The sequence below is a fragment of the Pseudochaenichthys georgianus genome, chromosome 15 (genome assembly GCF_902827115.2).
Source record: "Pseudochaenichthys georgianus chromosome 15, fPseGeo1.2, whole genome shotgun sequence".
In the NCBI taxonomy this organism is placed as follows: Eukaryota; Metazoa; Chordata; class Actinopteri; order Perciformes; family Channichthyidae; genus Pseudochaenichthys; species Pseudochaenichthys georgianus.
Genome location: NC_047517.1, coordinates 35481889 through 35494362, shown reverse-complemented (window position 1 = coordinate 35494362; position 12474 = coordinate 35481889). Strand labels below are relative to the sequence as shown.

At 43.6% G+C, this 12474-nt stretch overlaps 1 protein-coding gene across 4 annotated transcripts in view; it reads right to left on the bottom strand.

The window, feature by feature from the left end:
* The window catches only part of wdpcp (WD repeat containing planar cell polarity effector), a 99102-nt gene that overhangs the window by 13670 nt on the left and 72958 nt on the right, over positions 1-12474 (bottom strand). For 3 of the 4 annotated variants that reach the window (XM_071205577.1, XM_034100782.2, XM_034100783.2), the window contains exon 15: positions 4468-4561. The exons of the other annotated variant lie outside the window; for it this stretch is intronic. In XM_071205577.1, the coding sequence (XP_071061678.1) occupies positions 4468-4561 (94 nt within the window). The remainder of the gene's footprint in view (positions 1-4467; positions 4562-12474) is intronic. 4 annotated transcript variants of the gene reach the window in all.

Genomic DNA, 12474 nt, shown 5'->3' with positions numbered 1-12474 from the left:
TATGTCGGGGGCGGGAGATTCATGTGATTGGTTGTTGGTCGCAAAAAATCCCCAAGCTGTCAGACACGCCCAGCTCCAAGATTTTCAAGATTTTTGAAAAGCTGCTCTGTGGACGTACCGTTAGAGAAGATGGATATCACTTTCCTTTCTGTACAGCAGGGGTGTCAAACTCAATTTCATCGCAGGCCACATCAGCATTATGGTTGCACTCAAAGGGCCGGTTGTAACTTTAAGACTATATAAAAATACATATATAAATATATCATATATATAAAATAATGTATTATATTACATCATTGCCTCTGCATTGGATTATCATCGGATAGGGTAATAACTTCATAATTAACTACGTCTGAAAGCAGAAGTCTAGGGCAAATAATTGCAAGTCTTTTCAGTGCGTATATCCCAAAATGATTTAAAAAGAAAAGCCAAATTCTGGAGAAAAAAGAAATAGAAGTGACATTTTGAAATAAAAATCTAATGCTGAGAAAAAGGAATTCTATGAAAAAATGCATATTTTGAAGAAAAAAAGGCAAATTCTGAGAAAAAAAGTCATATTTGAGATGCATTGTGGGACATGTAGTTTATGGGCAACGTGCTTCTGTAGCATGTAACCGTATAATAAACATATTATATTCTTTGGAAGCTCTTGTGGGGCCACATAAAATGAAGTCGCGGGCCGAATGTGGCCCCCGGGCCTTGAGTTTGACAACCCCTGCTGTACAGTTACAGCTTAGCTTAGCATAGAGACACATGGAAACAGTTAGCCTGGCGCCTTCCTAAGAAAGAAATAATGGCCGTAGAGCAAATTTGAACCAGACTATTAAATGATATACTGTCTGTTTTATTTGTACAAATACTGACATTTAAAACTACAGCTCGCTGTTCTCTTTGCTGACTGGTGAACTGTACGTTCGGTAAATGAACAATTGTCCTGCATTTGGCTGCATTTTACCAGCAATCTTACTATATAAGCTACAGCCTGGTTAACCTGGTTAAATGATTACAAATCAGTGGTCAATATTTAGTAACTTCTCAAAACATGATTATACTCTTTTGGCATAAGTCGGCAGGTTTAAAGGAGTCAGTTATATCAATATTACTGTCATTAATTAGTTAGGATTAAGCTCTGGAGCTGTTAAAGCGTGGTATGCACCTGCATGTAAATCCAATTGAACATACATCTAGTTTCAGAGTGTAACATGTACAGCGTGGTTTTGTGTATGTGCAGCAAACTTGTGTATTTGCCTTCATAACGAGAGGTTGACCGGCTGCAGGTCGTTCAGTGTTTGCACAGAGAGACAGCAGGATGTGTTGGGTCGTAGGAACGCCTGCTTTACACGAACAAAACACACTTCTGAGTATCACAGGCAGTGTGTTCAGTTTACACCCAACTGCACACATATTTACACAAACACATCTCCCAGGGCTATTTTGAATTGGAGCTGTGGTGTGTGTGAGACCATGGATGAAAACAAATACATTTCATTCTCGTGTGTGTGTGTGTGTGTGTGCGTGCGTGCGTGCGTGTGTGTGTGTGTGTGTGTGTGTGCGTGCGTGTGTGTGTGGATAACAACTGAATTCTCTACTGAGTAAAGGTGCACTGAATTATTTATTACATACACACACACCGTAATCAAAATAATCTTGTAATTAATACCAAACAAATATTTATCAGGGAACAAATATAATGTTGTGTTTTGTTTTGAAGGGCCATGTTCAAGAGGCCTGTGGATGTGTGTTACTACAACATGTATTATTTAGTAGCTTTATTATAGATCAATTTGTTCTTTTCACTCAAGGCCAAAATACCCAAATGTATAAGGCGGTTACATTTAGTGGAAAAAAGTACAATAATAACATTTCATATTTCTGAAATGTAGTAAAAGTATAGTGTGTTCTTTGGAGCCAGAGCTGATACTGGAGGGGTTAGACGGCCATGCCAGAGGCTAAGTGTGTGTGTGTGTGTGTGTGTGTGTGTGTGTGTGTGTGTGTGTGTGTGTGTGTGTGTGTGTGTGTGTGTGTGTGTGTGTGTGTGTGTGTGTGTGTGTGTGTGTGTGTGTGTGTGTGTGTGTGTGTGTGTGTGTGTGTGTGTGTGTGTGTGTGTGTGTGTAAAGCGAGACACCTGTTCACTGGAGCTCTCAGCTTGAAGCACGCCACTCATTATTTATGTACTGTCTTTTCGGCTGGCTGTCAATGTGCTCTGTCTATTTGTCTGTACAGTGAAGCACATTGTACAGTACACACACGTGCACACACACACACACACACACACACACACACACACACACACACACACACACACACACACACACACACACACACACACACACACACACACCACACACACACACACTCACACTTAACAAGAAGCATCAGCTTTCTCTCTGAACTTGCCTTTACCGGAAGTGTGTAGATGTTTGGACATGTGCCGGTCTGGTGCCAGCATGTTCTGAAATGGGACTAATACAATGTACACTATAAGTACTGTAGCTGGAAGAAAACCCTTTCTCTTGTTTAATTAATGTGGAATATTCATTCACTTTTATCTCCACCAACTCCTGGGTGTGAACTCGTTGCTGCTAAATGGGTCCGTCGGCTGTTGCAGAGGGTCTGTCGGTTACTCAGTGTGTTCAGCTTTGTAAAGGTCATCGCCGGTTGGGTGCACCAAACTTGTTTTTAAACTTGTGTCTTCTTTAGTCGACAGGCAGAAGTAAAGAGACACATAACAGCGGATAGTCTAAGGTCAGTTTTCATGTATCCTGCCTTTTCATTTCTTAATTCACTCAATTATATTCTAGTATTTTTTTATTTCCTGTCTTCTTCCTTTGTCTTTCAAAATGATAATTGTATGTTATCGTCTTTTTTCCTCCCTCTTTTCCTGCCATCATCCCTCCTCTTTCTTCCCCCTCTTCTGTCCCTTCCTCCCTCTCTCTCTCTTTCTCTGCAGCGCTGTTGTCCAAGGATAGGACATGCTGCAGGTGATGGAGGTAAATCATCTAGGACATAATTAAGAGGCTTATGAGGAGGAGTGTGCGTGTTATGCATCACATTATAAAACAGAAACTGCAAACAGGCCTCATAGTTACACAACCGCTCATTCTCATTCGCCGACAGACACACAGACACTCAGCCTGCGGGGTCTGACCTTACGCAGCGAGTTAAATACCTCTCTCGCCTCATTTGGCTGTCTGCGAGCACACACACACACACACACACACACACACACACACACACACACACACACACACACACACACACACACACACACACACACACACACACACACACACACACACACACACACACACACACACACACACACACACACACACACACACACACACACACACACACACACACACACACACACAGCCTTCTGGTGTGTTTTAAGCACCAATGAAGGACTCATCAGACATGTTCATCAAGTTCCCTCACAAATTTGAATGTTTTCTGCTCACCGGTTGGCCCTTGAAGCCTCTGTGAGGAATTGTGTGTGTGTGTGGACTGGCATTACTATACTTGTGGGGACCTACATCTGTTTACACAGTCACGTGTGGGGACTCGCCTCCCTTATGGGGACAAAATGGAGGTCCCCATAAGGAGAATCATTCATTTTAGGGTGAAGACTTGGTTAGGTTAAGTGTCAGGTTAAGGGTTAGGGGTTAGGGATGTGTTGGTTATGGTTAAGGTTCTTCCGTGTGTGTGTGTGTGTGTGTGTGTGTGTGTGTGTGTGTGTGTGTGTGTGTGTGTGTGTGTGTGTGTGTGTGTGTGTGTGTGTGTGTGTGTGTGTGTGTGTGTGTGTGTGTGTGTGTGTGTGTGTGTGTGTGTGTGTGTGTGTGTGTGTGTGTGTGTGTGTGTGTAATCAGGGACTCGGCCTGATCCCCTCTGGTATGTGCTTTTGGGAGTGTTTGTCAAAGGGCAGCAGCACAGCCTGAAGTAACGACAAAAAAGGCCTTCGCTGGCTTTCCTTCACTCGCTGTTTACTTTGAAAACTTTGGGCATGTGTAAAGTATTTTATTTGTCTGATATTAAAGACTTTTTTTTTCTCACAACCACCTGCAATTTGGGGGGAAAACCTTTAAAAACACGAGCAACTTTAATGTGGAAACATCAATCTGCTACAGATGATTTCTTAAAGGTGAGTTTTTACACTTTAACAAACAATGCAATGAGAAAACTTTCAGTATCTCACTTTTAATCATCACTGATATCATCTTTAAAAGAAGGCGACAGGTTGTATGAATTACCCACCTCTGTCAAACGTGATCTGAATAAATTCTCCTTTGTGTTTTAAAACAAGGGCGAGATCCTGAGAATAAAAATGTTATTAAATATCTGAAAAAAGTGTCGGCGTCGGTGAGTAACCGGGGTATCAGAGGAGCCCACCTCTCATCCCAGATGTAAGGAGAAATAACGAGTCACATTTGGCGTCTTTTTGGTCGGACATTATGATTATTCTCTTACCGTCGCCTGCCGCGCTCTCGATTTCATTAGCTTTCCTCTTGGCCACATCCGCGAGCACCACCTCGCCTTTATCGCTGGCAACATAATGGAGGTCCTTTGAAGGGAAATGCAAGAAAGAAAGAAACGTGAGCGTTAATCTAAAAATGAATCTGGGCTCCGATGACAATAGCTTCTTTTTTTGTGTTGGAGGGGTTGGTGGTGGGGGGGGGGGGAGTTTTGGCGGGAGAAAGAGGAAACGACAGAAGAAGAAAAGAAACGAGCCGTTTGAAGCCCGACATCAGAAAGAGCACCGGTTGGATGAAATGCCGGATTCTCCAAAAACTTTGAAATCAGCCCCCCCTCCCCCCTCATACCCTCGTCTCTCTCTTTTTGAACTAGGGAGGATGTTATCTGTCACATTTCAAAAGTGGGAGAGGAGGCGAGGGACTGTTCACCTTTCAGAGACGCTGGTATTCTCTCTTTACACAGAAACATATCCAGCCGAGCACATTACTATATCAGCCTCCGACAATATTGGAACCAGCGTGTCTCCTCTGTATCTCTCCGTTTGAGTCTGTCAGGGCCACAAAGAGAGATACTAATGCTAAATGATGTCTGAGGGTGGATGATTTAAAGCTCAACGCTGCCACATTAATATCCACACTGCATCACACAGCTGTTTTTAACAAAGGGGCTCTGGGCTACGAGCAAGGGTAAGGTCAATGTGTCTATTAAAATCCCAGAGAAAAGGGAATGAATTCTCGAACTTTGTTTTAATAAATTAGATTCAATTCAAATCTTAAGAGACATTCACTGCCTCCTGAATCCGTATTATTTCTAAGCAGATTTAAAGAACGGAGTGTGCTTACATGGGAAAGTGGACACAATTAAAACTTCTTGATAAGTTAACATGTTAAAAATGATTTTTGAGCTGTTGCATTATTCTCCCACAATGCAATGCACAAAGGAAATAGACAAGCTTTTCAATTACATGTCTACAAGATACAATATACTAATATCTATCAAAGCAATACATAATAATAATGTGTTATAATGTCGAAGTGGTTTAGTTTATCATATCCCTATGTGTGTGAATGTTGTACAGGAAAAAAAAAAGCAAAACTATGGCTCTTCAATTGATGTATAATAGTATTTAAGACCAGTTGTTTTTATTCTGTAACTGCGGTTCCCAAAAAGAACTAAAAAGAAACCCATGATATCCTGATATGAACCAGGACTGACCGATGAACACAGATCGCTGTCAGTGTGAGAAACTGGAGCAGCAGCAGCAGCAGCAGCAGCATGACGGTATAACATTTGGTCTGGTGTCAGAAAGGTCACTGATTTAAATCCCCAAGATCAGCTGTGAAGTAAATGAAAAACACACCCTTAACAAAAGTCAGCATGTTGCCCCGGCTGCTACAGTGGAGCCCGTCGATAACCAGCAGCAACAGCTGAAAACGGACTGGTCAGCTCCCAGTAGCCTTTGAGAGGAAACCAAATTCTTGTGAAGGCGGCGCAACATATACGGAATAGGGCACGAGGACATATGTGTAATGTGTGTGGATTTATTAAGTGTTTACCCGCCGATGGGAATGAGCTTTTAGCTATAATGTAGCATAGCATCTCTTCTCTATTAGAGATTAATGTACATTATTTCATTTCATATTCTGTTCTTGTACATATCCCATATTCTACTGACATGTATATGGACGTTTTGCACTACTTTTTATTTTGTATTTTATTATATATGTTGCATTGCCATTTCTACACGGCTTTGTGCATATGACAATAAAACCTTTGAATCTTGAATCTATGTTTATGCATAGTCCTTGTTCAATAAAGACACATAATAATACATATAACTTTACATTGTGCGGAAAAGAAACACCGAAGCACCATTTTAAATTCAAAAAAGAAGATAAAACGACAGATTTTCTCCAACCGTCGCTAATTGATTGAACAGAGAGAATCACACCCTTATCCCGGCTCCCAACGAGGGGCTCCTCAGAGTCGCGGGGTTTCCTCTGGCTGAGTGCAGGGGCTGAGGGCCCATCAAAGGGTACAGCGTGTTAAGGAAAGTCTTCCGCCTCAGCAACATCACAGGACATCAGTGCCATGACTCAGGGATGCTGTGGATAACCCTCAGCTGGCTAAAGCCCCCACAGCTGGGCCTGCACCCGGCCCTAATACCCCCATATTGTTACCCTGCTTTTGTACCCCTGGAGGAAAAGGGTGGGGAGCAGAGAGGGAACGAGGGGGGAGGATAAGAGAATGAGAAAGGTGCTGAAATTGAAGAGTATGAATGGGAACAGATTGGGTAATTATAGTGCGGTGCCTGCCCTCTGTGGCGAGGAGTTAGGAGGAAATGTGAAAATGGCCGACAACAAAATGGCCTCAAAAGAAGCTAAATCGGCTCCCAGGACTGAGGTGGCTAATTCTGTGAGCGAGGACATGGCCCCTCAATTAGATATGAGTGAGGCTTCCTAATTGATAACAAACGGAAGATTAAAACAGGAGCGGAGGAATTACGCTGACATGATAGAGAGAGAGAAGAGACATGATAGAGAGAGAGAGAAACACGAGACGTGGAGAAGGCAGAATTGACTACAAGGCGAGAGAGAAAAGGAGAGCGGGGATAGAGAGAGGATGACAGACAGAACAGAACAATATGAACATTTGAAGCCGGGGCGCTTTATTCCAGCTTAGCTCCTCATAATACTGTCTGAATCTGGAGAGAGGGACCCAGAGAAAGAATAAACGAATGAGCGAACGAGAAGCGAGGGAGAGAGAGAGAGGAGTATCAGCCCGACTAAGAAGGGATAACAATAATACTGCATATAAAACCATCAGATATTACACCTCTTATTCCCAGACGCTCAAACGCGACACTAATCTTATTTATATAAGAGCTTTAGGGGTTGCAGCGGCTGATAAAGAGGGACGTTTCAGTGGGCCATTTTTGGGGAGTGGAGGCGAGGGGGGGGGGGGGGGTGGTGGACACTAAGAGGCCGATATTGACTGATATTTGGGAAATAAACGAGGGATTAGGTAAACTGGCACACAGCAGCGCTTACGACACATTAACAGACGGGATCATGTCTGGATGTTTGCAGGCTGTCGGATCGATGGGACGTACCAACGTGAACGTTAGACGTTGTGTGCACGGAGAAGAGTATTATTGAGCGATAAAAGTATCAGCGCAGTGTTGAGAGAAACCAAAGTGCAGCGTCTGAACCACGCAGACTCCACGTACACAGCATGCTGTTGTGGGAAATGATGTTACATTTTTAAGAGAAATTCATTTTCAGACTGAAACACGGGATTAACTTGAATTGTTAAAAGCATCCTATTGTTTTCGACTATCATTTGTCTTTTTAAGTATTTACACGATAGACATTTAGCAGAGGATATGTTGCATTTGGTGTAGAGAAGTGGAAGTCAGGGAATGAGAGGGATAGTGTTACGGCCGCAATTATAATAGTTTCGAAAATGTACACGTCTTTTTTGTATACTGCAATTTTATCTTGAATATCATCGGTATATTGATCGGAGATTTTGCTTTGGTAACATTTTACAAATGGCTTAAATGATAAGATTAATTAAGACGTATTTCTTCTTGCCTGAATGTGAAATACCAAAAGGTCGACTTTATTTCGGTTTTGAGGGACTGACGTAGAATCTTGATAATTACTTTTGATGACAAAACATTTTGTACGGCTTCATTGCAACCCCCTGGACATGGTGAAATGTCACAACCCCAATATATAAAATATATACATTAAAGACATTTGTCCCAGCAATTCAAAGTACAACAAAGTAAATAGGTACTAACATGTTTGAGGTGGGATTTCCCTTTACCAAAAACCCACGGTCAAATCAAATATTAGCAATTAGACTGGACACAAATCCACATCGGCACAAGCACGCAAACATGGAAATACATCTTCACTAATTAACACTCGGCATAATCCCTGGACATGAGCACATATGCTGAAGCTGCACACAGGCCACACACACACACACACACACACACACACACACACACACACACACACACACACACACACACACACACACACACACACACACACACACACACACACACACACACACACACACACACACACACACACACACACACACACACACACACACACACACACACACACACACACACGTTGTCTGACACACCTGTTATCCAGGAGCCTCGTGAACACTTCTATCAGATAGGTGTTAAGGACTTAACGCTTTAATAACGCTAATTATTCATCTGAGCGACAACAATGAGCTTATTGCAGAAGACGTGCGATACCTCCGAGCCCGGCGTCAGATGGGGAGGGAGATAGGAAGTGAACCCGGTGTGAGCGTATCTAACAAGAAACAGTACAAGCCCTCATTGGGGAACAAAAGCAGAATCTGCTATCACACAATTTGATTTAATTAACAAGCTACATCAAGAGGGAAAGAGCCGGGAAGAAGAAGAGGAGAAAGAGGGAGGGAGGAGGAGAAAGAGGGAGGGAGGTGGAGAAAGGGAGGTGGAGAAAGAAACAAGTTGTCGCCGGCTTGACGAATGACCTGATTGGTTACATTATCGACTCATTATCAAAGGCTAATTAGGGCGCGACAGAACAGCGCCAATTATGGGGAAAAGCATGCAAATGACTCGGTGTAGCCCCCTGCTACTTCCTCCACACACATCCCCCGACCCCACCTCCCCCTCCCCCAAAACACCCCCCAACCAACTGGTCCTCCTCCCCTTCAATTTAGCCCGACACTAAAGTGTTTCATTTGAACAAAAGGCTTCTTTCGGAGGGCTTCTATTGTTAGATAGGAAACAATGGGGCTGGAGGGCCGGGGGTCTTGTGATAGAGGGGGGTGTATCATGCTGGGCATTTTTTACAAGAGGTGTGTGCTATCTGTGTGTGTGTGTGTGTGTGTGTGTGTGTGTGTGTGTGTGTGTGTGTGTGTGTGTGTGTGTGTGTGTGTGTGTGTGTGTGTGTGTGTGTATTTTATCAAGTCGACGGTGCGTTATTGAGTTCTGTGGGCACGTTTGGACGTTAGAGAGAGTTGTGTGGGAGGCGGGGGTTGCCCTCATTAACCCCCCCCCCACCTCCGCTCAATCAGCTGACCAGCAGGTTAAGGCAACAACACAACCTAATTAGAGCGGAGGACAGAGCGAGGGGTGAAATGTCAACGTCCCGTTTTCTCTTTTCTCTTTGTGGCTCTTTGCCGACGACGCGCTGCTGCTCTCTTGGTCGCTGGCTGAGCGCTCAGTGCGAGTGATGTTACACATCGAGGGTCACGAGTTAGTTGTTATGCTGGAGTCTGTTTTATTATCGGGTCAGATGTACGGAGATTTATATAATGGCTACAACTAAAGGGTTTACAAATGCTTTCTTAGTATGCCTTTTACATTTGTTTGTATACGAGGTGTAAAATAGGACATGTGAGTGATGTCACCTTGTTGATCGTTTTCTTGCTTGCGTCCATTAGCTTTTATCTGCTTTAACGTCATCAACCTGCCAGGGGCTGCAGAGGAACATGAGCTCCACTAAAGTGCTAAATACTGTGCAATGTGCCTTTTTAAATAAACGAACCGCTTGATAGCGACACACTAACTTTACAAAATCAGGTTTGAAGATCCAACACGGCGCCTTATTTGTACAATTACTCTGATTACTTGTGAGCTGACCCCAAGTGCCGTAAATTGTGGCCTGTGATTTGTAGTTTTATTCTCTTACTGGCTACAGACACTGGGAACATTTCATATCAGTCACGAGATCTCCAACTTGATGGTAAAACCAATGAACAAGTTTTACAAAAGTCCCTGAAATGTCATTCTTCTCCTATTATTATATCTAAAATCTATATGAACAAATGTGTCCCGACACCGACAAGGCTTTTTGACAAGCTAATAAAGTACATGTACATACGAACAGTACGTGTGGGAATATTTACTGTGAAAGGACGTTTGTTTAGGAGGGAAACACTTTGTTGACATATCACGTTGGAAAGTATTTCAAACCCAATGCTACGAATTATTTGCAGATAGGATTCCAGCTCCATCTCCTGTTTCCCCCCCACTTATCTCGACACCTCCAAAGTGACGGAGCAAGACCTTGTTTCGCTTCCCTCTCACCTTTTTTTTGTCATATAGCTTTCCATCCACACCATCCTCCCCTCCTCTCCACTTTGCACCCCCCGCCCCCCCCCCCATCCTTCCTTTGCGCTCTTTCAAGGTCCACAGGCTCGACTCCACCTTTTCAATTCGGCTTCCCAGCAGCACTACTTAGTGGGGAGGTAATTGGAACCAGTGCTATCAGTGTGATTGAGGGAGCAAGTGTGTGTGCCTGTGTGTGTGTGGGTCTGTATTAATGTCTAGGGTGTTGGTGAAGCATGGAGCAAAAGGGGGCCCCATGAAAAAAGGGGGTCAAACGCATAGAAAGAGCATTTCAGCGTGGAGTGGAAGAAAGAGCGAGTTAGAGGGAAGAGGAGAGGAGAGGCCGAGCCGAGGCCATGGAGGTTGTGAAAAGATAGGGGCCCACAGCGAGATCACACCTGCTCTCACACACACACACACACACACACACACACACACACACACACACACACACACACACACACACACACACACACACACACACACACACACACACACACACACACACACACACACACACACACACACACACACACACACACACACACACACACACACACACACACACACACACACACACACACACACACACACACACCATGTATACATCACTTCAGGGGACATTACATTAATTTACATGCATTTCCTGGAGACTTATCCTAACCTTAACCATAACCAACACATGCCTTACCCTAACCCTAAACCTAACCCCGTCTTCACCCTAAAATTAATGATCCCCCTTATGGGGACCTCCAATTTGTCCCCATAAGGGAAGCCAGTCCCCACACGTGACTATGTAAACAGATTTAGGTCCCCACAAGTATAGTAATGCTAGACCACACACACACTCCCACCCACCCACCCACCCAGTGTCCTGACGGACACCAAAAAAGACCGAGATTATGGAATTAAACCAATAAATAAAAGCAAGGATAATTGTATGTTATTGGTGAGTAAATAACAGTGTGTTATTTTGAAAAGAATAATAAATTAGAAGGAAAAAAAGATTTTAAAAATACGAGGCTCTGAGCCCCGTGTATTTTCCTCACAGACGTAAGGTAATCTTCGTCATAACTAGCAAACTAAACATCATGTACATGTACTGCACAAATAATCAGAAATAAAAACTCATTACTCGCATACAATGACATCAAAACGCATTTTAATGGCCAAATGAACCTTAAAATAGGCATTTTCACCGAGAATAACACGAAGGACAGCCATTGTTGTTGATCACGTGGTCTGGGAGCTGTTGCAGCGTCCATAGCAACCACCTTAGCAACCATGAATGTGTACACATTCATGAAGTAATCTTCGTCATAACTAGCAAACTAAACATCATGTACATGTACTGCACAAATAATCAGAAATAAAAACTTATTACTCGCATAAAATGAGATCAAAACGCATTTTAATGGCCAAATGAACCTTAAAATAGGCATTATGAAGGTCCATGGGACGCCCTGCCTGTAGAAGCCTGACGGGCAAGGGGTCCGCTGTGTCCGCAATGAAGGTCTATGGGACGCCCTGCCCGTAGAAAATGGCGGGAAAGGGGTACCCTGTACGTAATATAGCGACGGGGAGGGGCCCTGACCGTCCGTCAATATGTGACGGGATGAGAGTGAGAACGTGTTGCACACACACACACACACACACACACACACACACACACACACACACACACACACACACACACACACACACACACACACACACACACACACACACACACACACACACACACACACACACACACACACACACACACACACACACACACACACACACACACACACACACACACACACACACACACACACACACACACGCCATAAAGGAAAACATTCTTCAATGAATGGACCCAA